The sequence below is a fragment of the Erinaceus europaeus genome, chromosome 19, assembly GCF_950295315.1.
Source record: "Erinaceus europaeus chromosome 19, mEriEur2.1, whole genome shotgun sequence".
Classification (NCBI taxonomy): Eukaryota; Metazoa; Chordata; class Mammalia; order Eulipotyphla; family Erinaceidae; genus Erinaceus; species Erinaceus europaeus.
Window position 1 is genome coordinate 20036093 of NC_080180.1, and position 27924 is coordinate 20064016.

Sequence of the window (27924 nt, forward strand, 5' to 3'; positions counted from 1 at the left end):
AGACAAACATTTCAATTGCTCTCACTCTGTAAGGGTGTCCCCCTCACTGCACAGGGAAGCTCATCTTGGAGAAGACAAATCTTGAGCCTGGGTAACAAGCAGAGCTGTGTTCACTGTACCTCCCCTTGTAGCCTCAGCAACTGGCCAACCTCTTTCTCCTCCCCATCCTCCACCTCCTACTGCCCTTGCATTAGCTCAGATGAGTTTTTATAACCACAAGGAGCCTCCAAGAGATAATGTCAAGATGACCACAACCAGCAGGAAATTGCAAGATCAGAGAACTGTAGACTTGCAAAGAAACATCAGGCAGATAGAGAAGAGCAAAGGCCACAAAGAAACTGAAGAAGAACATGCACCTCCTGCGTGTGGGAGCTTACCACGCATGTCGGTCTGATTATTGGCATGTCTGGAGAAATCCAGAGGGTGCTTCCCTCTGTGTCCCGACAGCTGTATTCGCCTCTGAACCCCCTACAGCTTTCTGTCCTCTGTACACAGTGGGGCTTGTCTGTGTCTCCCATACACAGTCAAGGAGGGGGACCCATCAAAGCCTCTGATGGGTCCGGTCAGCTGGACATGTCCTGGAGGCTCCTTGTAGTTATAGCATCTGCTCCCTGATTTATAAATTCACAGTGTGAGCAGAGCAGCCCAAGGCAGGCATGGCTTAAATAAAAGTCAGTGTCAGTTCTCTGATGAGCTCAGGCTCAAATGTCCAGCCTGCCATGGACTTAACTGGGTGTCATTGTCCTCACAAAATCCATCTACCAGCATCCTTGCCTGCCATCCTAAGGTATTTTGAGGGCCTCTGGAGAGTGACTAAGCCATGAGGGTGGGGGCCTGCCTGAATGGGATAAGTGCCTTTATACCAGAGAGCCCCTCCTGCCATGTGGGGACAACAAGAAGCCGAGTCTCTGTACACCAAGAAGTGAGTTCTCAGCAGACACTGAATCTGCCAGCACCTTGATCTTGGATTGTCCCAAGATTTGAAAAAATATTTTCCTGGGGGCCGAGCGGTAGCACAACGGGTTAAGCCACATGGTGCGAAACGCAAGAATAGGCTTAAGGGTACCACCAGTTCGAGCCCCTGATTCCCCACCTGTGTGTGTGTGGGGGGGGTCACTTCACAAGCAGTGAAGCAGGTCTGCAGGTGTCTATCTTTCTTTTCCCCTCTCTTTCTTCCCCTCCTCTCTCGATTTCTCTCTGTCCTATCCAACAACAGCAGCAATGGCAACAATAACAACAGCAATGGCAACAATAACAGCAGCAATGGCAACAATAACAGCAGCAATGGCAACAATAACAAACAACAAAGGCATTAGGAGATAAGGTCTTTGAGGGGTGACTAGGTCATAAGGGTGGTGCCATCTTGGATGAGATTAGTGCCCTTATGGAAGACATTCCAGGGAGTGATATTGTCCTTTCTGGCCTGTAAAGATCTGATGAGAAGAGACCTCTGTGGACCAGAAAGCAAGTCCTAACCAGACACCAGGTTTGCCAGCACCTTCATCTTGGACCCTCCAGCACTTGAAAGGGAGGCAGACACCCCTGCTGTTTATGTGACGTGGCCAGTGGACCAATGGACAGAGCCCATGGGCCCCTGCACTCCATCCCTCAGGCAGAAGTGAGCTTTCTGGATTTGACATCAAAGTTCCTCTGGCTGAGTTCTCCTCTCATTCTGGGGATTTCCAAGCTGAGGGAATTTCTAAGCATAGTGTCGGGAGCTTCCCAAACCCCTTAAACTCTGAAGCCCACACAATTCACACAGCAGGGCTGGGGCACCAGGTGACAAGACTCAGTAAGTAAGTGGGGTCACTCTGGGCTGAGGGGTTCGGTAGAGATGACACAGGGAAGCAGGCAGTTCTCCGAGAAGCAGGAACTGAAAGCTTCACGTTCCGCCAGGCCTCCTGACTTGATTGCTGTGGTCACGTTCTGTAGAGGGAAGGGCCTAGGGAAGCAGGGCTGGACACGGACACAGGAGGTCTGTTCTAACAGCTTTATTGGCCAGAGAAAAGTGAGTTTGAGTGCAGCACTTGGGCAGCCCTTTCAGCCTATAGCGTCAGAGTGTTGTCCTTTTAGTCACTTGAGAGTAGAGGCCTGGCCCCTTCCCTTGCTTCCCTGATGCTGCTCCTTCTACCCAGGAGGCCTGGAAGGGATGGGGGTGACATGACCCTAGAGAGAGGTGAAGGGAGGGGGCAGAAAGGACCCAGGACCAAGGGAGGGTGTGAGGGCTGAAGCCCAAGGCTGAATGCCTCCCTCCAGGGATGCAGCTGCAGGGACCCAGGCCACACTAGGATGGGGGAGCTGTCAGCAGAGCCTAGGGACCCCCGGGGAAGGTAGGGGCATCACCCCTCAGGCCAGGGAGGCTGGGAGATGGAAGTGCGTGCTAGAGGAGAGCTATGAGAGCTCTCCTTCCAGCCAAACAGGGAGTGGGAAGTCTGGGGCTGGGGCTCAAGACATCCTGACTGTGGGGTGCTCAGACCTGAGCTGTTCTCTTACTCTTTGGAGGCGAGGAACTAGGGAAGCAGGGGGCTTCTATGGCATATGACCCTCTGTCCCCTCAACTCAGTGGTTTCGTGAGTGGCTTCTCACTGAAGCACCATCTTCCTTCCTCTATCTCCCCTCTTCCCCCCAACCAAGCCTGCCTTCCTCTCTGGGCCCCAGTGCTGTTCCACTGGCCTCTGAGATGTGGGCTCAAGTTGCTGATGGGCACTTGGCCTGGGAGGCTAAAAACAGAGGTACAGGCAGGGGCGGGGGGCATGGGCCACCCTGACTCAGAGCCTTGAAGCCTCCTGCTGCTGCCAGTCCCAGGTCCCAGGTCCGAGGCAGGGGGAGTCTCTTGGAAGGTAGAACTTTGGATAGGCACCGTCCCCCCGAAAAAAAAAAAAAAAACCAAGGTGAGCCAGACAACCAAGTTCAAGTTATTAGTGGTGTGTGTCAGAGCTGTGAGGGGGAGGAATCCTGGAGGCTGCAGGGAGCAGGTGGCGATGGAAAGCAGGCGCGGTGGGCGGCGGTGTAGGCCTCACTCTGAGTGAACCAAAGCCCCAGCTCCTTGTCCAAAACCGAAGCCCTTAGGCCCAAAATTTTTTGCATAGCATCCTGCAGAAAGAGGGGGGAGGTTGAGGGTCTGCACCCTATCCCCATACCTCACCCACCCCAGTTCAGAGAACACCCCTCTGCAAGCCAGCACCTGGGGCACAGAGCCCACCAGCAGATGTGGTGACACTACTGAGACACCCCAACCCCAGTGGGGAGGAGGTCCTTGGCTCCACACTGTACCCCATCACCCTGAATGATGAGAATCCTCACTGGCCATGGGAGCACTGGGCTGGGAGTCAGTGAAAGCATACTGGCCCCTCTGGCTTTCACTCTGCCATTTGCTCAGACTTACTTCCTCCACCACCACCACCCCCCACCACCGGGCTCACTCCCACTCCTAACAGGAAAGGGTCATGCTAACTTCTCTGGAGTTGTAGCCCCCAGGGACTCATGATGATGTACTCTCACCCCTCCCCGCCCCCCACCTGAAAGTCAGACCAGGCACCTTTGCAATAGATCTCGCCATCCTTGTCGGCCAACGTGGTGGACTCCAGGCCTTTGCCACACTTGGCACATCGGAAGCAGGACTTGTGCCAGGACTGTAGAGAAAGGAAACGGTCACTGCTGCCCCTAGAGCTGGCAGTGCCCCCATTTCCCCCCACCCCCCAGCAATGGTGGGGAGCTGAGGAGGCCAACAGCCTTCTCCACAGCCGTCCTGCCTGGGACTGAAGGCAGGGTGAGAGCAAGGGCCAGGCTGGCATGAGGTTTCCTGCCCATCTGCCTGCTTGCTCCTCCAGCCTTCTTGCATGCTGGGACCAGACTTCTACACAGCCATGAGGATTCCAGATCCTTCCATGTATTTGGAGAATGGGCTACCATGTTTGCCCAAAAGCTATCACCTCTCAGCCAGGTGAGGGGTAACCATCTCCCCCTCACTAGCTGTTAGGATGGCATGGCTCTGCCAGTAGACCAGATCTGCACAGGGGCTGACACAGAGGAGTCCCTGTCTCCGTGCCATCTAGTGCTCTGGGGTGAAAATGGATGAAGCAGGAGCATCTGGAGTACAGTGACTCCTTCAGGAAAAGGCACTTTGTGGTTCAGATAGCAGCTCAAAGGCACTAGCTCCCCCAGCCCCCACCCACGGGAAAGACTGGGCCTGGGTTGGATTCATAAGAAGGCTGAGTGGCTGGTGTGGACAGAACTCTTCAAGGCCTGGAGAGCAAGAGGCAGGCAGCACTCAGATAAGGCAAAGCAAAGCCTTTTAAGGGCAAAGATACCTTCAGCAGGATAGCCCAGTGCCCAGGCCTGAGGCAGGGGAGGAAAGCAGGCACCCTGCATACCTCTAGCACGGGATCCAGAGACAGCCTAGTCCAGAGAGCTAGGATGGGGGCCTGGGCCTCAGACCCCCTCTAGGCCTGCTGTGCCCTCAGCATTCACCTGCCTCTGCTCCCCCCTCAAAGTAGGGCCCATGTGAAATCTCCAAGCTAAGAAAAGGCTGCACCAGACCCCTACCCACCCTCATGCTGCCAGCTCCCGCCACACACACACACACACACACACACACACACACACACACACACACACACACACACACTAGTGGACACTACAGCTTCAGTGCTATAATATTTTTTCTCTGTCTCTCTAGGAACAAAAGTTGTCCTGGAGCAGTGAAGCCTCTGTGATGACAAAAAGAAATTCATACATCAGTGTATGGGTCCCGTGGACCCTTGTAAATTCAGAGTCTGTGGGCCCCAAGCCTTAGAGACCTGGATGGATCTTCGCAGCTTTCTTCTGATTACACAGAGACACCTGGTTACCTATTCCCATCATGCTGGTGCCTCTGTGCTCACCAGTGAGATAGGCTCTTCCCAGTCTGGGAGCAAAGCACCATTGGTCAGTCCTTCGGCAGTCTAGAGAAGGGACTGGAGAAATGGCAACTCAAATGCCCAAGGCTCTCAGTTTGATATCTCTCTCTCTCTCAAGATTTTTATTTACTTACTAATAAGAAAAATAGGAGGAGAGAGAGAGAGAGAGAGAGAGAGAGAGAAAGAACCAGATATCACTCTGGTATATGTGCCACCAGGGATTGAACTCAGGACATCATGCTTGAGAATCCAAGGCTTTATCCACTGCACCACCTCGCAGACCACCTGACTGCTCTCTCTGTCTCATGTACAGCTCATATATTTTATGTATAAATAAAAGAAATCTTTTTTTTTGCCTGCAGGGTTATTGCTGAGGCTCAGTGCCTGCACCATGAATCCACTGCTCCTGGAGGCCATTTTTCCCCCTTTTGCTGCCCTTGTTGTAGCCTTGTTGTGGTTATTATTATTATTGCTGATGTCGTTCATTGTTGGATAGGAAAGAGAGAAATGGAGAGAGGAGGGGAAGACAGAGAGGGGGAGAGAAAGATAGATACCCGCAGACCTGTCTCACCGCTTGTGAAGCGACTCCCCTGCAGGTGGGGAGCTGGGGGCTGGAACCAGGATCCTTATGCCGCTCCTTGCACTTTGTGCCACATGCGCTTAACCAGCTGCACTACAGCCTGACCCTTCAAAAGAAATCTTTTAAAGGCCTCACCTTCCCAGCACCGATCACCTTCTCGGCAGCATAGACTGCCTGGCTGCACCGGGGGCAGCGCTCGGAGCCCCCGATCTTCTGGGCGAACTTGGACGCATTGGGGTTGGTGGTAGGCCTGTGCCCTGGAGCCCTGCAGGGGCAGAGAAGCACATGTAACAGTGACACGGAGGAGCAAGGGGGGCTGGCACCACCTGGACAGGACCCCCTTACTCAGTCCACCGTGATTTCCTCTCCCACTTTGCACATGAATAAGCTGAGGCTCAGCACCGGGTAACACTCATGGATGCACAGGAGGCTCAGCCCGCAGAGCTGAGGACTCACATGCGTGAGGTCCCTGGTTCAATCCCTGTCACCACACCTCACAACAGTATACCAGTAAACAAATCTTTTTCTCTTTCTTATAAAATAAATATTGGGGTATCAGAAAAAATCAAGGCATTTTAGGTGTAGAAAAACAAAAAAGTACATCATGACTTTTCAGACTCATAAATCTTTTAAAGCAGCATCCTTCCCTCAGCCCTTTAGTTGAACTGAAAGGATAACTTAACACCTCATTTTCTGAGAATGCACTCCCCACCCCAGGATGGGATTCTGTTCAGCAGAAATCAGCTGACACACCACTCCCTCTGCCTAGCTGGGGAGGGGGTCTGGGCTGGACAGGTTGTTCATTCATCATCTTCTTCCAGACTCCCAGGGCAGAGGAGCTAGACAGGCCACCTGCTAACTACAGGTCAGAGGTCAGTGGTTGCAAGAAAATGACACCCTGTGACCTTCCCAAGGAAGAAAAGTGAGAAGTGACCAACTGTGAAGCTGGTGTGGCAAGGGTGTCACTTTTGAGCTCCAGACTGGCTTGGGCAATCACTGGCTAGGAGACACCATCTCCTCCAGACCAGACCTTTGAAAGTCACTGAGTTGGGCTGGGGAGACAGCATAATGGTTATTCAAAGACTTTGTTGCCTGAGGCTCTGAGGTCCCAGGTTCAGTTTCCACCACTACCATAAGCCAGAACTGAGCAGTGCTCTGGTCTTTCTGTGTATTTCTTTCTGTAACTCTCTCTTTAAAACAAAACAAATAAAATATTTTTTTTTAAAAAAAAAGTCATGGAGACTGGCATACCCAGTTGAACACACACATTATCATGTGAAAGAACCCAGGTTCAAGCCCTCAGTCCCCAGCTACAAGGGAGAAGCCTCACAAGTAGTGAAGCAGTGCTGCAGGTGTCCCTCTTTCCCAATTCCTCTCTGTCTTCCCCTCCCCTCAACTTCTCTCTCTGTCCTATCAATGAAAAAAGAAGAAGAAAAAATAGTCACTGAGTCAAGACTAGGCTTTTCTCATCTAAGAAGGGGGCCAGGGAGCTAGCTCAGCTGGATAGAACTCCAGGGAAGGCAGAAGGGGGAGAAAGGAGGTGAGGAGGAGAAGGGGCCGTGACTCACTCCTCAGGCTTGATGCCCAGCGACTCCCCCTTGTCGGTGCTCAGTGTGCCAGCGCCCTGCCCGTATCCGTAGCCCTTCGGCCCATACTTCTTGCCATAGCAGGACTTGCAGTAGATCTCTTCCCCATGAACGGCCACAGTGGTGCTGTCCAGGTTCTTCTTACACACCACTGGGGGGAGGAAGGAGGATGGGGAGCTGAAGCATCGAGGTCCTGCAGCCCTGGCACCCTCTTAGCAGCCCAGAAGTGGGAGCCAGGGTGCCCGGGGTGCTGGGAAGAGGGGTCCCAAGTGGCTCAAATCTGAGAACCCTGCCCCAGCCACCTGCCCAGAAGCCCATGTGTGCCTTCCTCTATCTTCTGTATCTTCCCATCTCCCCTGGCTGCAGCACACCCTGGGGCTCCTGGGAGGCAGCAGCCAGGCTCTTCCCCAACCCCCCCCCCCATCCAAGGCCTCAGGAAGGTGGGCCAGGGCCCTCATTCTATACTGGACAAAGACACCATGTGTCCTAATGGAAGGAAGGAAGGAAGGAAGGAAGGAAGGAAGGAAGGAAGGAAAAAAGGAGAAGTGTAGGGCTTTCCTGTCTCCAGGAGTGGAGTCCAGAAAGGGCCATCTGCACTTTCACAGCGGGGGTGCAGTGGGGAGGGGTGGGAAGGCAGGCAGAGAGAGGTACTCAGAAGAGAGGTTTCCATTAAGCAGCTAGTGTGGGCTGCCCCAAATGAGATGCAGGTCATGCTAATCACAACAGGACTGGAAGCCTCTCATCTCAGGCATCTCCGTGTGCGGCAGGAAAAGTAAGGTCATACACTGGAAAGAATGTTCTGGCTGCCGGGCTCAGCCTGGGCTGGGATCAGTTAGAGATCAGAACTGGGTGAGCCTTAGAAAGCTTATGGACGGGGGCCAGGCAGTGGTGCACCTGGTTCAGTGCACACAACACTACGTACAAGGGTCTAGATCCAAGTCACCAGACCCCACCAGGAGCGGGGAAGCTTCACAGGGAGTGAAGCAGTGCTGTAGATCTCTCTCTGTTTGTGTCTCCCTCACCCCCTTTAATTTCTCTCTGTCCTATCAAATAAAATAAATAAATATTTTTAAAAGAGAATGTTAGAAGAAGGAGGAGGAGAAAGAGAAGAAGAAGAAAGTTTGTGGATATGGGTGTGGGTAGACAGGTGACACCCCCCCAGTTGAGTGCATGTGACCATACTCAAGGATCCAGGTTCAAGCCCCTGGTCCCTACCTGTAGCGGGGATGCTTCACTGTGGTGAAGCAGGGCAACAGGTGTCTTTCTCTAAATGTATCTTCCCCTTCTCTCACAAAATTTCCTCTATCCTATTAAAATAAAGAACAAAAGGGTGAAAAAAAGGAAAGAAGGAAGGAAGGAAGGAAGGAAGGAAGGAAGGGAGGAAGGGAAGGAGAAATGATAGTTTGGGAGGTGGTGCAGTGAATAAGGCATTGAACTCTCAAGCATGAGGTCCTGAGATTAATCCCCAGCAGCACATGTACCAGAGTGATGTCTGGTTCTCTCTCCCCCCACCTCTTTCTCTCACTCTCTCTCTCTCTCTCTCTCCCTGCCCATCTTCTCTAAGAATAAATAAAATCTGGGGTTTTTTTTAAATAAAAGGAAGGAAGGAAGCAAAAAAGGGAGGCAAGAAAGAAGGAAGGAAGGAAGGAAGGAAGAGGGAAGGAAGGAAGGAAGGAAGGAAGGAAGGAAGAAAGGAAGGAAGGAAGGAGGGAATGGCCCACCAGGAGCAGTGGATTTGTCCTGAAGGTGTCGAGCTCTATCAGTAGCCCTGGTGACAATTTAAAAAAGAAAGAGAGAGAAAAGAGAAGAAAAGCTGTGGCGGGAGTCAGGCGGTAGCGCAGCAGGTTAAGCACAAGTGGTACAAAGTGCAAGGACCAACGGAAGGATCCTGGTTCCAGCCCCCGCCTCCCCACCTGCAGGGGAGTCGCTTCACAGGTGGTGAAGCAGGTCTGCAGGTGTCTATCTTTCTCTCCCCCTCTGTCTTCCCCTCCTCTCTCCATTTCTCTCTGTCCTATCTAACAACGACGACATCAAAAACAACAACAATAAAAACAAGGACAACAAAAGGGAAAATAAATAAAATTTTAAAAAATTTTTTAAAAAGCTGTGGACCTCGTTTATCTTCTGGCAAATCTAAACGGGGAGCTTCATGTGCCCAGGTTCCTGGGGGTAAGACCACTCAGAGCCGGAGGCAGGCACAGCCAACCAGCCAGTGCCAAGTCATCACACTCCCCCTGTGCAGGTGTGTGGCCTGGGGCAGGTAGTTGGCCTTTCTAATCTTGATGTTCCCCCTTCACAGATGCAGATCAAAATTTCCCCAGAAGATGGTGAGGAAAAAAGAACAAGATTTTATATGTGAAGTGCTTAACACAATCCCCTTCATACAGCAGGCGCATGATAAATGTTGGTTCCTCTTAGCTTAGAGAAAGTGAGTGAGTGTCATGGGGAGACAAGGCCAGGGGAGAAGGTCTAGGCCTCAAAAGGCCACATGTTTCCAGCCTCCAGTTACTTCTCATGACTTGGCTCTGTTTCTCCAGGTCTTGTCCTAGGGTGCTCACTCTGTCCTCCTTCAGTCCCTGAAGACTGGAACTCAGTGTGTCTGGTCTGACTGGCTCCACAGGCAGGTCCTTCTGACCATGAAAACACAAGGAATCCAACCAGAGTCCACACCATTCACTGAGAAGGCTCTCAGCTCAACACCTTGGACATGGCACCCTTTTGCCTGCGAAAGGTCCAGTCCTCTGCCAGCTCCTCTCCCCCTGAGCCACAGAGTGGAGACTTCGGACTAAATAAGGACCCTCTTGTCCTGCCCTTGAGCTCCTCACCTCATTCCTGCACTCTGGGCAGCCCAAATATGGAGCTTCCCACCGGCTCCCTGGGGCTTGGCTCCCAGGAAGGAGAGAGAGTGCTGCAGGCAACAGCATTCCCTTCTAGGGTGGGCCGTCAGGAGCTGGCCTGCAACAGCTTCCAGTAAACCCCCAGCTGAGCTGGAGATTCCAGGAGCAAAAGGAAGGCAGAAAGCACAGACAGGAGCAACTGAGGGGACAGAGTTTTCACAACAGGTAGGAGACACCAGGCTCCTGACACTTCCAAATGGTCCCCAGGGGGTCCTCTGACTTCCTACCACCAAAGCTGAGTCTCCTGCAAGGCGTTCTGTTATGCCTGGATTTTCCCACAGTCCCCATCTTGCCCCCTGGGACTCATTTTCTACATCTTCCCCAAACCCCATTTCACCCAGGTAATGTAGGCTCCCTTCAGACTCTGTCCATCAAAGACTGTCTGTGCAGCAGTAGAGCACACATATTACTATGAGCAAGAACCCAGGTTCAAGCCCCTGGTCCTCAGCTGCAGAGGGGGAGCTTCACAAGCAGTTGAGCAATACTGCAGGTGTCTCTGTCTCTCTCTCTCTCTCTCTCTCTCTCTCTCTCTCTCTCTCTCCCTCACACACACACACACACACACACCTCCAGCCCCTAATATGGTGATTCTCTCTGTTTCTGAAGGAAACCAAGGCCTGTGGAAATGTTCATGCTCACAGCACTGGGCAGAGCCCCCTCTACCTTCACAGGTGGGACAAGCAGGAGGCCCTGGAAGGGCAAATACAAGCAGGGGAGCCTTAATGACCCCATAGGTGAGGAGATGCAGGGCCTGTGATCTGGTGGGTGCTGGGGAAAAGCCTGTTCCACTGCCCTCAGCTCCACCCACCCAGGAGGATACTGGGCACTGAGCAGGGCTGAGCCTCCTGCCCGCTGCTAATGGGAACTTGCTGCTTCTGCTGAGACCAGTAGGATGAACGCCCCATGTGGCCCAGCTCCTGGGTCAAAAGTCAAGCCCAGGGCAGAGGCCCCTCTCCCTGACTTTGTCTGTCCCATCACCCTCTCTGGCCCAGGCCCTCCAGAAAGGGAATGCAGAGGCCACACAAGAAACACCCAGAACCACTGAAAGAGACAACTGACTCTCTTCCTGCTTACAAACAAACTTCCTAAGGACCTACTGCATGCTGGTGCCCTCCCAGGTGTGGCGGCAGGGGAGAGGAGAAGCTAGGGCCGCTGAGCGGGACCCAGACCTGTGCTGGCCTGGGGACCCCAAGTCCCTCCCTGCCACGACTGCTAACTGCAGCTGCTGGTTTCACAACACCACCTTCCAGTCCTGCCCCCTAATCCAACTTTCAGCAACTGTTTCTAATCCCCAGCACCCCCACACCTTGTCCCAGGCCACCCCCTGAATTCCTGGCTTCCTTCAGATGTCTCTGCAGCACAAGGAGAACAGGCAGGACCTCCTGGCCACAGCTGGGCCCTTTCAGTCAGCGGTTAAGCAACATCTGAGAGCAAAGGGGGGTCCAAAGGCCCCCCACAGTCTGGCCCTGATTCCTGATCAGTGTCCAGCCCTCCTGCCTCTGGGGAAAGTGGAGAAAAATTCCTAAGTGCAGGGAGCTGCTGATAACAGAACACTGCTGTTGGCAACTGCTCTGTGGGCAGGAGGCCACCCTGACCCAGATCAGGGCTCCCCACCCATCAGGCAGCCTGGGGCGCAGGCCAGGGGGCAGGGTGCGCCCTTCGGCCTGTGCTGGGTGGCTGCTTGTTGTTCCCTGCAGCCGGTGGACACCTTGGACATCTGGATCCTACTCTGGGCACCAACTGCAGGGACAAAACCCCCACAGACTCTCCCAACTGTGTGTCTTAGGATGCCAGGTAGAGGGGGCCATGGCCTGGTGCCTCACCTGGCCTGGGCCTTCAGCACCACATGTGTGTATACGTGTGTAGAGGTGGGGGTGTGTATTGTGTTGTATGAAGAATATATACATACATCCATGGTTTGTGTGCATATGGAATGTATGTGTCTGTGTACAGAGTGTGTGTGGTGTATACAGGGTGTGTGGTGTGTTTGGCTGTGTGTATGTCAGAGCAGTGTCTGCCACTTTACTGAACATAGGCAGCTACTCCTGTGCTCTGCTGTCTGGCTCTCTTATCACAGCCCCATGAGGTGAATGCCATTAGCTACCCTGCACAGAGGAGAAAACAGCCAGAGACCAAATGAGTCACTGACCATTGCCACACAGATAACAAAGCCTGAATTCAGACTCAAACCTTAACTGACAGACAGAAACCTGGTCCTTCACTGAGCTCTCCACCTGCCAGCTCCTCGCTGCCCTCAGGGAGAATCACACACACTAGTGCAGGAGTCTCTGGGGAGCTTGGGGGAGGCTTCCCCAAGTCACCACTTCCAGGCAGGCACCAACTAACAGGAGCTTGGCCACCTGGTGTCTCAGTCACGGGCTTTCTTACTTCTCAGGCTGATTGGTCACTAGAGTGGAGGCCTGGGGCCTTAGGAGTGGGGTCACAGAGCTTCGGCTTCTTCCATCCTGCCTTGGAGTAGGACCAGAAGTGAGCTGTAAATGAGTGGTCTGGAAGAGGCAGAGGGAAGAAGCAGCCAGATCCTTCTCCTGACTCAGTCTCTCCACATGGCACAGCTCTGCTACCTCTTAAGGGGCATAATTTGGATCCAAAGAATGTCTTAAATGAACATGTTACAGCTGGGAGAGAAAGGAGATAAAGTGGACTAGAAACTTCCGACCAAGTCTTTAGAGCTTGGCCCTGTCCCCTCAGTGCCCTCAGCCCCCCTTCACTCACCACCACCCCCCAGCCCCTTAGGAAGCAGCTTCTGAGAGGAACAAAGAGCCCTTAAGTGGCTCCCTCCCCTGCTGCACTGCAGCCAAATGTCAAGCTGTTTATGTCCCCTGGAGCCAGTTCTGGGGTGCTGGCAGGCTGGACCCCAGTCCCCCCACCTCCAACAGCCGGCCCCACAGAGCTGCACTCACTGCACAGGAAGCAGGATTTATGGAAGCTGTTGCCTTCACACTGAACCTCTTCGGCAAAGTAAACGCTCTTCTGGCACACGCCACACTTCTTGCCTCCTCCCCAGTTGGGCATTCTGGAAAAGGACACAGAAACAGACGTGACTCTTCCAGGGCATGGAGTGGAGATCACTTGTGAAGAAGGCAGCAGGCAGAGACTGAGAAGGAGAGAAGGAGGTGCGGGGAGGGGGGGGCTAGCCCTGGGTGATGAGGCATCCTACCTTCTCTCCAGGACTCCCCAAACTGTTACTGGGGGGGCTCCCTCCCCCAGTTGAGTGGACAGTGAGAAATTATTCAGCCCTGTGAGAAGCACTGAAGAATATAAGCTAAATGGGGGTGATATCACAGTGATAATGCACCAGACTTGCATACCTGAAGTCCCAGGTTCAATCCACAGCACCACCATATGCCAGAACATTCACTCACACACATTCTCTCATGAAAAAAAAGGTAAATCTCTTAAATGATAAGCAAAGGCTCAACTGGACAGTGTGCCTGCCTGCTTTGCCATGTACACAACCCATATTCAACCCCAGCCCGAAACACACTAGAGGAAGCTTTGGTGCTTGTTTCTATCTATCTATCTATCTATCTATCTATCTATCTATCTATCTATCTATCTATCTATCCATCTATCTGGGGAAAAAAGTTAAGAGACAATGGTGAATCCCCAGTGGGGTTGGGGGTGGGGACCAGGCTTTCCTTAGAAATAAAGCAGGCAGGTGGCAGGCACCCAAGGAGAGTGAATTCTCAAGTTTTCAGATCTGTTAGAATCAGAGGGATGACTTGGCAGAATCAGATTCACGGGTGCCACCCAGATCTATTGAAGGTTAAGGCAGGGGAATCTGAAGCTTTAATAAACACCCCAGGTGATTCCAAACAGGTGACCTAAGACTGATTTTGAGAAGCGCTGGGCACTGAGTCCAAACTAGGGGCTTGATGCCAGTCCTGGAGCTAACTGGCGCTCACTGCTGTGTTGATCAGGCAAGGAAGGCCTTTCTATAAGTCTTTCTTCTTTTCCTTTTTTTTTTTCCACTTGAGTTATTACTGGGACTCAATGCCTATGTGTCTCTACAGTTCCTAGCAGCCTTTTGTTGTTGTTGTTGTTCCTGACAGAGGGTAAGAGACAGAAAAAGACAGGAAAAAAAAAATAGACAGAAAAAGAATGAAAAATAGAGACAGCTAAAGCACTACACCACCACTTGTGAAGCTCCCCCCCAAAAAAAAAGTGGGGACTAAGGGCTTGAACCTTGCACATGGTAATGTGTATACTCTACTGAGTACACTACCACCTGTCCCTCTATATATAGCTTTCTAAACCTTGATTTCTGCATCTGAACAGTGGGGATCAAAATAAAAGCCACCTCACAGGTTACTTAACCTGAGGATTAAATGAGTTTTGGCATGTCAGAGTCACAGCATGGCAGAGTCAGCACCTCATAATTAAAACTAAGGAGAAGCCCAAGATGCAGGAGAGGTGAGGCTACAGGTCATTGCCTGACACAAGGGGAGAAGAGAAGCCTGGGAGGTGAGTGCCACAGGCAGGGAAGCTCTAATGCTTCTAGGTCTCTGCTTCTCACCCTCCATGGCTATTACTAGCTCACCAGGCAGGGACTGAAGGAGCAGAACCCTTCTGACTCTTTTCTGGCTCTTTCAACAGAAGTATGTGGCAGGGAAGCACAGAGGTGCCAGGTACAGGTAACTATGGGTGCAGGTAGGTACAGGGGGTGCCCAGGACACCTGAGTGGAGGAGAGTGCAGATTGCTAGGAGACGAAGGGGGCTGGGGATGGAGAGGCTCACTGTAACACATGTCACAGAAGCATTGAACACAAGGACAGTGCAGCCACGGCCACCCCCCCTTCCTGCCAGAGGTACTGCCAAGGGCAGGAGAGACAGTTTCTACCACTGGAAGCTTCCGTCCAAATGCTCAAGGAGAGGTGAGGGCTGTGTTCAGGGTGGGATCCCCACATCCTGCACAGCCCATGACATGCAGATGTTCACACAGGTGTCCATTGAGTTTAGGGAAGAACAGAGGATATTCTAGTACTTAAAACCACAAGGTGTATGTGTGTGGGGGTGGAACATGTGCTGAGAAGTGGGTTCAAGGTGGCAGGGAAGACACAGGGGAGGCATAACAAGGTTTGGCCAAAAGGGAGGCAACAGACACCCTCTGCTCTATGGCCACTAGGCCCACAAGCTGAAATCCCCTTTGGTCCTGCCCTGGTCCCTGTGGCTCCCAAGTGTGGTCTCCCCACCCTCACCCCCACGCCTGCTGTCTGTTCTTCAACCTTGACCTGTCCCTTGAGCCCAGGTTCAGATATCAAAGTTTAGGTGAGTGATTCCACCTGGGTGACCCGGAAGCTCTGACATAAGAGGGTTTGGGGATTGATCCTGGGCTCTCTGGGACCTCAGGCAAGCAAGTTCTGTTCTAGCAGGCTGAGCTATCTCCTTGGCACCTTAAACTTTGTTTACAACCTGTCAGATCAGGAACCCATTTTCCTCTGACCTGTTCTTTTCTAGAACTTTCCAACTATGGCTGATGGTATCTCCATCACTGAGGAATCTTATGCCAAGCCCTAGAATGAGGATGAATCTTCTCCCTCCCCAAGTTACAGCCCACTCTGTGCCCCCTGAGCCCACTCACCCCCAAACAAGATGATGAGCCCTTTGACCTCCCCTCCCCATCGCTCCCCCTCCCAGCTCAGGCTAATTTCCACTCCCCCTCACTTAGCCTAGCACATGCTTATCCTCCGGAAGAGAATGCCACCCTACTTGGAAATGACCCTAATTTGTCTTGGGCTTGACCTGAGCAACCAAGATCACTAGCTCAGAGATAAGCCAATTACATAATTCAAATCAATGTAATAGGAGAGGGGATTCCAGCAGAAAATAAAATCCTGGCCTTCTGAAAGAGTTTCCTGGAAGCTAGCCCTGGCTGACCATGACAGTAGGTCTTGATATTCAGCACAGCTTACTAAATCATCAAGTGAAGATTTAAACCCAGGACCAGTCTGATTTTACTCGAAGAGCTGCTCAGCCAGTAGCAGGTCTGAACAGGATGGTACTCCTTGGAAAAGAAAGGGGGTAGCCCATTATTCAGCTGGAGCAGCACAGGGATCAAAGCCAGGACAGTGAGTTCTAATGGGGTTTCTGGCTGTGGTGTGTCGGGTCTGAGTGAGGACCTTCCTGCCGCTCTGAATTAGAGTCCTGTTCTTAACACACAAAGCAAAACTTCAGGGAATTAAACTTCATCCTGACACAGCTTAGAGGTTCTTGGCCAGGCCCTCCGAGTCCTCTTGGAGTATGTGAACTTCCTGTCACAGCCTCAGGGCAGCAACAGAAAGATCCAAAAGGTTTTTGGTTTCATTTCCTTCCAGGCCTATAAATTTTTCTGTATGCATCCACAGAAGAAGAAAGGCCCATGTCTGGCTCTATTGCATGAAGTAGTCTTAAACGCTTTTTAAAGATATACTTATTTATTTATTTATTTATTATGATAAAGAGAGAATGAGCAAGGAGAGAAACAAGAGCACTGCTCAGCTCTGACATAAGAGGGTTGGGGGATTGATCCTGGGCTCTCTGGGACCTCAGGCAAACAAGTTTTGTTCTAGCAGGCTGAGCTATCTCCTTGGCACCTTAAACTTTGTTTACAGCCTGTCAGATCAGGGAGAGGGGTTTCTAAATGAAATTCAATCTGCACCCTCCACCCTCTGAGAAAAGAGACAACAGCAGTCCTATACCCCCACCTGTATGAGTAAAGCTCTCTCTCTTTAGGGGGTTTGAGGGGGTGATTTGAGTAAGAACTCATTCCTTTATTGATGATTCAAACAGCAGCAAAAGAGCATTTTCCCCTTGAATGCAAAAGCTGGTGTGACTGTCTCTGGCTTTTGGTAGCGCACCCAGGTTCAGCTTCACTCTCTCTCTGCCACTGGGTCCCAGCTGCCAGGTCCCCATCTCTAGGGCTGTTATCCCAAAGGGGACAAGGAGTCCCAGATGAAGTTGGCAGCTGGGCAGATAAACCTGAAAGACAAAAGAAGCCAACTCTGACATCAGGGAGCCACCGAATAAAGCTCAACCAAGTTCAACCTATGTCTGCACTTTCCAGTGAAAGCAGCAAATTCTCCTGCCTGTTAAAGTCAGTCACTTTAACAAGGACTATATACCCCAGGAAGACAACAATCAGAACCACCCTGTTTCTGGGATCTTCTGAAACCATCACTCAATAAGCTGTCAGACCTTTGTCATGGAGCTTCCCCTACAAGAAAGGTTCCCTGCTGAGAAGGAGCAAAGCCCTAGCTTGAGGTCTCTGCCTACATTCATCTCCAGCTCTCCAGCTCTGGGGCTGGTGGCTGTCTCAGTCACCTTGTATCCAGGGTTATTGCTGGGGCTTGGTCCACTGCTCCTGGCAGCCATCATTTTTTTTTCCATTATTGTTGTTGCTGTTAGTATTGTTGTTGGACAGGACAGAGAGAAATTGAGAGAGAAGGGGAAGACAAGGAAAGATAGACAGACAGACAGACAGACAGACAGACATCTGCAAACCTGCTTTACTGCCTGCCTGCGAAGCAACCCCCTGCAGGTGGGAAGCCAAGGGGTCAAACCAGGATCCTTGCACTTCGCACTATGTGCACTTAACCCAGTGCCCTAACCACCTGTCCCCCGAGTCACCTTGTTTTTGTCCCTTCCTGCCTGGCATTGGAAACAGTCAGATAGTGCCTTGGGAGGCTGAGACAGACAGTAGATGAAGTGGACTGGGGCCCTCCCTCCTCTCCAGAGGGGATGGTCTAGATGGGCCAGCTGTCCCCTCTCCCTGTCCTGGGCTCCTCACCGACATGACTGCAGGTAAGATTTCTCTGACTGAACCTGACCTCTTGAAAGTGAGGCCCCAAGCAGGGACAATCAGATATGACCTGGGGAGTGGGGGTGACCTGAGACTGATGGATCAAGAGATTGAGCCAAATGGTGCCATCAGTACTTGGCCAGCTGTGGCTCTCTGCTCAGCTGAATCTGGGAATGGGAGGAGAACCTCAGTCCCCCACCATGCTGGCCATGCCCTTCTTTTTTTTTTATGTTGTAGTTATTAATGTCGTCATTGTTGGATAGGACAGAGAGTAATGGAGAGAGGAGGGGAAGACAGAGAGGAGGAGAGAAAGATAGACACCTGCAGACCTGCTTCAGAGCTTGTGAAGCAACTTCCCTTCAGGTGGGGAGCCGGGGGCTCAAACTGGGACCCTTATGCTGATCCTTGCACTTTGTGCTACCTGCGCTTAACCCACTGCACTATTGCCCGACTCCCGGCCAAGCCCTTCTGATTAATACTGGCTAAGGCCCATCAGATGCTTTTGATTCGAGGAGGAAGCTCTATGAGGCCCTGAAATGAGACGCAGGTGGGAAGAGCACTCCCTGCTGCCCCCAGCGCCCAAGCCCTGGCTCCCCAGCCCTCCAACAACTTCCTCCGTCACAGGTGCAATGGCACTGAAGGAGTGCATTCCCTTAGAGCAGAGCTGCCCAGACAATGTTTGGCTTGCTGTGGCCTGTGGAGAGTTTCACTAGCTCTGCCCTCCTCAGAAAACACACTGAGCCAAGATGCCAGCCCCCCGGACCCAGAACCCATGCCAGCCTGATACCCCCATTCCCTCAGCTACCTTCTGCCATGGGGACTCCAGAGGCTTCTGCCTGGCTGAGCAGGAGCTTGAGGCTGCCAGCTTGTGTGACACTAAGGGCTATCTGACAAGAATGGCACAAGCCTGCCCCCACACATACACTGAAGGAAGCAAAGGTGCTAGGGTGTCTCCCAGACACACACTTATCTTTGTCTCTCTCTCTCTTTCTTTCTGCTTTTCTATCACTAGCTTCACTATTCCAGACTGACTTTTGTAAATGGAGAGAGACAGAGAGACACCACAGCACTGAGCCCCCTACCCACCACCACTACCACCTCCACCACCGGCCCCCATGCAGTGAGGGCTACACCTGAACCATGCACATGACAAAGCATGCACAACATACAGGTCAGCGCTTTCTCTCTCTCTCTCTCTCTCTCTCTCTCTCTCTCTCCCTCTCCTGCACCAGGCTTATTTCTGAGGCTTGGTGCCTGCACAATGAATCTGCTGCTCCTGGCCTGGCAGTCTTTTTTTAAAAAAAAAAAAAAAAAAAAACAGAGAAATTGAGAGGAAAGGGGGACATAGAGAGGAAGAGAGAAAGAGACACTTACACACTGCTTCACCACTTGTGAAGCTTCCCCTCTGCAGGTGAGGAGGATTGGAAGCTTGAACCCAGGTTCTTGCAGATGGTAATATGAGCATTTTATTGGATATGCCACTGTCTTCTCTCCTTTTATAATCTGAAAAGTTATCCCAGAGCAATGAAGCCCTATTGATGACAAAGGAAAAGGAGAGAAAAGAGCAGAGAATAAAAGAAAAGGAGAGGAGAGGAGAGGGAAGAGAAGGGAAGGGAAGGGAAGGGAAGGGAAGGGAAGGGAAGGGAAGGGAAGGGAAGGGAAGGGAAGGGAAGGGAAGGAAAGGGAAGGGAAGGGAAGGAAAGGAAAGGAAAGGAAAGGAAAGGAAAGGAAAGGAAAGGAAAGGAAAGGAAAGGAAAGGAAAGGAAAGGAAAGGAAAGGAAAGGAAAGGAGGAAGAAGAAAGAACAGTGCTGGGACTGGATATCTCTCCATGAACTCAATGAACTAGAGCACAGGACTTACATGCCCGAGTCCCCAGAGGCTGCAGGTTCAAGTCCCTGTACCACCTTGTGCCAGATCTGAGCAGTGCTCTGATCTTTCCTCTCCGTGTTGCTCTCTCTCATTACAAATGAATAAACATTTTATTTTTAGAAAGATTAACAAGATTACTACTGCCATTCCTCCTCTTCCTGACTATAGATCCCTGGTGAGATTCAGGCAGTCTACCGTCTGTGTAGTGGGACCCAGGGCAGGTGCTCTGTCCCCAATTCTCAGGAGAGAGCTCCATGTCAGAGGTGGCATTTCCAGCCTCCTGCTGGTGACTAACTCAGGACAGACCATGAGAAGCATGGGAGACTTGGAATCTTCTGGGGGAGGGACAGGGGTTCCCCATTCACCTGCAGCCCCAGAGGCAATGTTCCATCTCTGTGGTGACCCCCAGAACAGACAACCCATAAGGACCACCTGGTCACCACCTACACATAGAATAAACGCCCCTGTTGCAGATAAGGAAGCCAGAGCTCTGAGCATGCCCTCAACTAGTTTGTAGACTGGACTTCAAGCGTGGTCCAGCCCATCTGAATTTTCTGACACCCCAACAACCATGCTGTCATCCCACACCATACTCAAGAAGCCCTGCACACGATGGGCAGCTATGTGGTCTTCTCCAACAAGGATGGGGGCAGTGGGGGGAGGGGGGAGGCAGCCTTCCAGCCCCCAGGGATACCCCTTGGGGAGGCAAGTAGTGCTTTGTTCCCAGATACAAAAGCCCTGCTCCCTCTTGGGGGAGTCCTGCAGCTCCACACAGGCCTCCCTTGTTCTCCCTGGCTGCCTGTCCAGCTGAGCCCCGAGGAAACTGTTGTGGCAGAGGGTGGTGAGCCCCAAGGGCCTGAGGGGGGTGTTGGGGAAGCAGCCTGGGCTGCAGCTGGTTAGGCCTCTGGAGGGCCAGGAAGAAGGCCTGAGAGTGAGAAGCAATGACTGTGTCTGCTTTGAGAAGGTAGCCTGCAGGTGGGCACCTGTCCCCCATTGGCCCACATGGGGACCCTTTCAGAGGACACTAACAGTGGAGCAGAGTCTTGGAGGAGTGCTGGCCTCCTCCCTGGCTCCTCCTGCACTCCCTCCTTTCAGTCCAGCCCCTTCTCTCCGCAGTCAGACTCCAGCTGTCTGTAAGGAAGCTGCATGGCCTTAAAAGGAAAGCTTCTGTGAGTCTGAGAGCCTTGGGGGTTTCTGCTTCCTTAACAACTGCCTCTCTGGTTCTGGGGGATTGAGGGGGGCCTTCCCTAGGTCAGAGTGAGGAAGGTGGGCTCCAGACTCCTGTGTGCTCTTGGGAAATTCCTTCCCTCTCTGAGAATTTGTTTGCTCCTCTCTGAACTGAGCCACATACTAAGGCTCCAAAATCACCTTCCAAGGGCTTGAAGCCACATTCCCAGCCAGCCACTCACCCCTGGATACCACCATGCCAGATGTGGTGCCAGATGCTACTCTCCTACCTGGCTAGTTGACTTCTGGATGGAGCAAGGCTCCTGAGAGGCAACGTGCCAAATAAGGGCCAGGAATTCCTGTCCGTTCTGTCAGCCTCTGGTACCAGTGGCTTGGCCTTCTTTGGGCTTAGTTCTGCACATGCTCCCACCTCCACCACCACCCCCCACCCCACACACACACCTGAGGCAGGCAGAAACTTGTCTCTCTCTCCAGCTATGTAGAGCACTGTTCTGAGTGAATGAGACACATTGCCTGTGGTTACACTGTCCACCTTAGAGTGTGCCAACCCCAGGGGGAGCTGGTGGTCATGGGGCATGAGTTTTCTGCTGAGTGACTGGAAATATACAGTCAGATATTTATTCAGAGCCTGAAAAATCAGGCTCCTCGGGGATGGCTAGAAGCTAGAAGCTGAGACTAGCATCTTCTAATAAAGATCAGCTCCAGCCTGCTGCCCACACCTGGCTATCCAGTCTCCCGTCAAGAGCTGGATCTAGACCCTCCCATGGGAGGATCTCCCATGTTCAGCCCTGAGTTTTTATCAAAGTTGGGCTGAGGAGATGGGTTCATTGTGGCCAGGTTTCAGGTTTAAGAAACTACCTCAGAGCTAGGGACACAGAATAATGGCTATGCAAAGAAACATTCATGCCTGAGGTTCTGGGATCCCAGGTTCATTCCCAGCACAACCACAAGCCAGAACTGAGCAGTATTATGGATCTATCTATCTATCTATACTTTCCTTAAAAAATAATAAAATGAAAAAATACATTTCAGAGGTGTATAATACTTTTAAAATGTATTTATTTACTGTATATAAGAGGGAATCACATGATAAGGGGGGATTGAACTGGGAACCTCAGACATGCAAGGCCAATGTTCTACCTGCTGAACCATGTCCTCAGCTGTGACATGTGTTGTCCCTAACCACCAGCCACTGGCCCCTGAAGGAACAGCTCCCTCCCATCAAACCACCCATCTGACAAGCCAGGCCCTGTCTCCACCCCTGCCACTGCAAAACCTCTTGCTCCCTTGGGGCCAAAGAGAGTGACTTCTGGGCACCGAGCTGAAGCCCCAACCCACTCGGGCTGGTAGAGACCTGTCAGGTGCTAAGTTAGAAAAGTACAGCTAGGGTTACCTGGGCTGGGTGGTACCTGGCCAGGTAGTCAGGAGAACCGGCACCCTTCCCAGCCTGTAGTTTCTCCCCCGTCAGTCCCAAGCCAAGTGAGCAGCCTGGGGCGAGAGAGCAGTCAGGGTGCAGAACCCCTTGAAAGGAATGGTCACCAGTGGGGGTGGAGGGTGAATGGATGATATGGAGGTACAAGCCAGGCCTCAGTATCTCTTACCCCCCAACAGAGCCCTGCATAGGACTCAATTCTAAGAAGCTGACAGCATCATCCAGCCTCTGTCACCCCAACTCAGAAGCACCCTAGACCTTGACTGCTATTCTAGCTCAGCTCCCATTCTCTGTGGAGCGTTGAGTTTTCCCTGTGGTCCTGTGGGGCTATGAAATGACAGAGTGGTGCTATCTCTTCCTTTCCCACTTACCCCCTAATGCCCTTAGTTTGTTGTAACTACTATCTTCTGCTGCTGTCACCAGGGTTTTACTGCTCTGAGCTGAGTTTTTCAGACACTCAGAGACAAAGAGACGGAGACAGAGGGAGAGAAGGAAAGATACCATAAAACAGAAGCTTCCTCCTGTCTCTGTGAGGACCAGGCAGAAACCTGGTTTGTGCAAGTGACAAAGCAGGCACACTGTCATACCAGCGAGTTAGCTCACTGGGACAGTGCACTGCTTTGCCGTGTGTGCAGCCCAGGTTCGAGGTTGGCCTCCACCATATTTTGAAGGTGACTTCAGTGCTGGGGTCTCTTTTACTCTCTCATCTGCCTTTCTGTTCCTATATTTAAAATAAACATATAACAGCAGGTGTACTAGCCAGGTGAGCTCTGAGTCAGGCCATATTTTTTTTTCTTGCTATTGTTGGTGATCAAGGCCAGGGCCTCATCAGGCAAATCCCACACTCTACCATGAGCTGCATCCCCAACTACCCTACCAACACCCCCCGTGTCATAAAAAAAAAGTACACTTAGTTACTTTTTTATATTTTTCTCTTTTTTGGCCTCCAGGGTTATTGCTGGGGCTTGGTGCCTGCACCAGGAATGCACTGCTCCTGACAGACATCTTTTTTTTTTCCATTGTTGCTGTTATTGTTGCTGCTGCTGATGTTGGATAGGACAGAGAGAAGAAATTAAGAGAGGAGGGGAAGATAGAAAGGGGGAGAGAAAGATAGACACCTGCAGACCTGCTGTACTGCTTGCAAAGTCACCCCTCTGCAGGTGGGGAGCCCAGACTCAAACCGGAATCCTTCCACGGAAACTTGTGCTTTGCACTATATGCACTTAATCCAGTGCGCTACCACCCAACCCCCCTACACTTAGTTAACTTTTTAAAATCTTTTTAAAAATGTTTTTATATTTATTTTCCCTTTTATTGCCCTTGTTTTTTATATTGTTGTTATAGTTATTGTTGTTGTTGTTAGCTAGGGCAGAGAGAAATGGAGAGAGGAGGGGAAGACAGAGAGGGGGAGAGAAAGATAGACACCTGCAGACCTGCTTCACCACCTGTGAAGCAACTCCTCTGCAGGTGGGGAGCGAGGGGCTCGAACTAGGATCCTTAAGCCAGTCCTTGTGCTTCAAGCCACACGCTTAACCCACTGTGCTATGTATGCCCAACTCCCTACACTTACTTAATGAGAGAAAGAAAGGTGGTGCTGGAATGGGACTCAGGACTTCTTCACACAGGCAGGCTCTGTGCTGGCCCACTAACTCACCTCCTTGGCTTCCGCCCCACCCCTCCCCCATGTCTTTTACAACAGCAGTCTCCCCCTCCCCCATCCCAGGGGTCAGAAATCTGAAGGTCAACAAAGGTAGAAGAGAGGAGGCCTGTGGCTTCCTCCAAGTGCTTGAGAACTAAGAGAGGAAACCCTGCACTACATACAGAAGGATCCCACACACCAAGGAACAGATCGCCTTGCCTTGCGTGTACACCAAATGATGTCAGCTTTGCATGTTAACAATTAGCTGCCTTTGTCTGAAAGGCTGGAGTACTTTTCCTTTGATTGATTTTTAAAAAGCAAAACCCAATTAGCACTCGGACCTTATTAAAGCAGATCACTTGCATCTGGCATGGCAGGAAGCCCCAGCCCACACCATCTGGATACAGAGCAGAGGAAAGGTTGGGCTGCCAGGGCCTGTGCTCCAGCTAGGAATTTTCTAGTCTTTCCTCCTTTGTGACTGTGGGGAAGCACTGACAGAACTAGCTGTCTGGGTATTTACACACTTTACCATACATGGGAACGGCTCCCTGCTGACGTCAGACAAATTCCTGGGGAGCTGCGTAGCCTAGCCACGTCATTACCTAGACTCCTGTCTGAACCAAGGACCCTTCCCCCACCTCCGGCAGCTACTGTGCACGTGTGTGTGTGTGTGTGTGTGTGTGTGTGTGTGTGTGAGAGAGAGAGAGAGAGAGAGAGATAGTAAATGAATCAGGCTCTTTTCCAGCTTTCTCTTGTCTGCAAACCTGACTCCCAAATTCAAGCACATCAGACCTAGTGAGAAATGAATCTAGTAACTTCCAGAGGGCCCCCTCTCCTCCTGGCCAGCAACAGAGGGGAAATCTAGGGCTGTGAGATACGATCCTGAGTCCAGCCAGGGCTGGCCTGTCAAAAAGTGTCTTGCATAACTGGCTTGCGGGGGCTTAATGTGGTTCCCACATGGCAGACATGAGTTGGTCTGGAAACAGGAAATGTTCAGGAGCAAAGAGAATCATTTACAACATAGTGGCTGGGCATGGGCTTGGGCAGTAGTCTGCCTCTGTTTGAATGGTGAGGCACAGAGCACCCAAGTCTCTCTGTCTGTAAAACAGGGTGCATCAGACCTACCTTACAGACTGCCCAAGACAATCCACGGGGATGGGCTATGCCAAACCACTGAGCAGCCAGAGCACTGCTCTCTGCTAATTCTCATTCCACAGAAAGGCCAACTGATTCAGTTGCCTGTCTCTTGCAGACACTCCTGGCCAGTGGCTAAGAGGCAACACCTCTGTATTCATTGCCTCTCATTAGCACCTCCAAGTGTTTGTGTGACTCCTCACAGCCCTCAAGCCAGCCAGCTAGTCACCATAGGCCAGGCTTTCATAAATATTTAAAACAGCCAACCTGAAAAGCTTTCCTAACTGGCTTTCCCCACCAGAAACTGGGCTGGATGTGAAAGCAAGGTGTCCTCAACACCACTCTCAAGGAAAGATTGTTTACAAGGTTCTGAGTGTTCTGTAAGACAACTCAGCTAAACCTATTCCTGCCTCCTTCTTTTCACCAAATATTTACTGAGCGCCAGCCAGGAGCCCAGAGCTGCGCACTCCCACTCACAGCTGCTGAGGCGCAGGGAGTGCTCCAAGCTCCAGAAGCTGGTGTTTGCACATAGAAGAGGAAGGTGTGGGGAGGAAGGTGCCAGGGCAGAGCAGAGGAGAACTCCACCGAGGAGAGTCTCACACTCAGGCAGTGTCCCACTGAGGCAGTGCTGGGGGCCTGCTGTCCAGTTTCTCACACCCCAGACCCTCATAGTGAACAGCTCAGGTCACCTACTGCCCTTTCCAGCTCTGGCCACACCCTCTGTGGGAGAAACTTCCTTCCCTGCTTCACCAGCCCCAGTCCCGGATATCCTCCTGAGACACCAGTCCCCAGGAGACTGGAGATGGGGTGCAAGGCTGGGTTTGGGAAAAAGCTGGGTCAGGAGCTGCCTAACAACTGTGAGGGCTAAGGGCAGTGTCTCTTCTCAGGAGAGGTGGCCCAAGCCCAGGCCTGGATGGGAAGTCAAGAGGGAGCAGTTGAGCTGGGCAGGGGACACTAAACCTCTCTCCCCTCAACACCTCTTCAGGACACCCCCCCCCCTGCACTTAGAAAGGAGAGGGAAGCAGCTTCTGGGAGGGAAAGGGGGTGGTCAGAAGGTGGCAGTGGCAGAGGGGAAGAGTGTCACTGAGCTTTGTGTAATCTGTCCCCAAAGTCACTTGTCCAGGGGTTAAGTGGCAAAACCGAAAGAGGCCACCTTGCAAATAATTTCTCACTAAGATTCCAGGCTGCCTCTGAGATGCACTTTCCACCAGAGCCCAGGGGGCTGAGGGGGGCTTTTGGCCACCCTGTGACAAGACCCCAAGAGCAGGACAGTAAGGGGAAGGTGAGGGGACTGGCCACTCAACACCACCACTCACCACACTCACCATCACCTGACCAGATACCTTCAGGGGGAGGTGAGGGCCTTAGCCCAGCTCAGCCTGCAGCCCCAACAGGGACTACAGCACTGGACCCATGGGCTGCAAAACACTGGTGTCAGGCCTGTGATTGGTTAGCACCAGGCTCAGAGGCTGCTGGTAGAATAATACACTCCAACTTGCTTTCTGCTGCTTGCCAGCCAGAGTGAGAGAGAGACAGTTTAGTGGTTAGGCAAATGGCTTTCATGCCTGAGGCTCTGAGGTCCCAAGTTCAATCACCAGCACCACCATAAGCCGGAGCTGCTCAGCGCTCTGTCTGGTTTGCTCTCTCATTAAAATGAAAACAAATAATTTAAATAACAATAATAATAAAACCAGCCCCCTTCTCGTTCACACTTTTCCAGGACCGAGGCCACCATAGCACTAGGACCAGAGCCAGGGAAGGTGAGCCCGCGAAGCCTCTGCCGGCTGCCCTTCCAGCAGTTCTTCCCAAGAGAAAGGCACCTGCATCAGGCACAGCTGGGTGCCCTAACGCCAGATGTTCGCCCCGGGCAGAGCGGCGCGGAAAGGTGCAGGAGGAGGAGGTGGCACGGATACCCTCAGGCCCCTCACAAAAGAGCCACACAGGCGGCAGAATCGCCGATTGTTCTGCAGCGGGGGGGGCGGGGGGGGGGAGCGGAGGGGACCCCGGTGGCGGGGAGCCGGGGAGCCGGGCACCCCGAGTGTCGGAGGGCCTGGGCGGGGGGAAGAGGGGTAACTGGAGCGGTAACTGGCGCCCCGCTGTAGCGCTGCTTCTGCAGGGGCCGGGCCACTTTTCTTTCCAACTTCCCGGCAGCTGTGGACCCGGTGGCCCGGCGCGGGGCGCACGCCGCACTCACCTGGCTGCGGACTCGGCTTGGGGGCGCAGGCGGCAGGAAGCGCTCTCACTCTCGGAAGCGGCTGTTGGGTGCGTCCTACCCGCGCCCCGTTTTGTTCCGCTCGGCGGAAGGCGTGTCCCGGCCACACTAACCAGTGGGCTGTGCATTTTGCACACTGCACCACTCCAGGGTGATGTCATTGCGGAGTCCGGGCGCCCCCCCCCACCTCCCCCAGCCCCGACCGCAAGCTCCACACGCCTGGCCCGAGCGCCGACCTAGGGTGAGCGTGGCGGGATTGGGGGTGGGGGTGGTGGCCAAAGAAACGGCTCGCTTGCCAAGAGGTCCCTAAAAGACAGGTGTGGGTCGAAGACAGCCCCTCATTTTGCAAGTCCTGTTGACAAAGTGTAAAGGACACGTTTGGATTCCGGAGTAAGACCCTGACCCTGAACCTTCCCTAACCCAGCTGAGTCCTTGCAGACTGCAAAAGGTTTTATAAAGTTTATTGAAATAAACAACTTAAGAAATAGCCACTAACAGGCTGAGGATATGGAAAAACCTGCCAACGCCCATGTCCAGCGGAGAAGCCGAAGAAGCAATTACAGAAATCTAACACCCCACCTTCTGTGCCCCATAGAGATCTTTGGTCCATACGCCCAGAAGGTTAAAGAATAGCGAAGCTTCCAGGTCCGGGTGGTGACGCACCTCGTTGAGCTTACCTGTTGCTGTGCA

General features: G+C 52.3%; 1 protein-coding gene across 1 annotated transcript; it reads right to left on the reverse strand.

Moving 5' to 3' along the window:
* Positions 1-1976: 1976 nt before the first annotated feature.
* On the reverse strand, positions 1977-27373 carry CSRP1 (cysteine and glycine rich protein 1). The gene is made up of 6 exons (XM_007522083.3): positions 27217-27373; positions 12883-12995; positions 7047-7215; positions 5614-5743; positions 3539-3632; positions 1977-3093 (listed from the first exon to the last, which is right to left on the reverse strand). The coding sequence occupies exons 1-6, from the start codon at positions 27360-27362 to the stop codon at positions 3017-3019; spliced, it is 729 nt and encodes a 242-aa protein (XP_007522145.2). The 5' UTR covers positions 27363-27373; the 3' UTR covers positions 1977-3016.
* Positions 27374-27924: the final 551 nt, after the last annotated feature.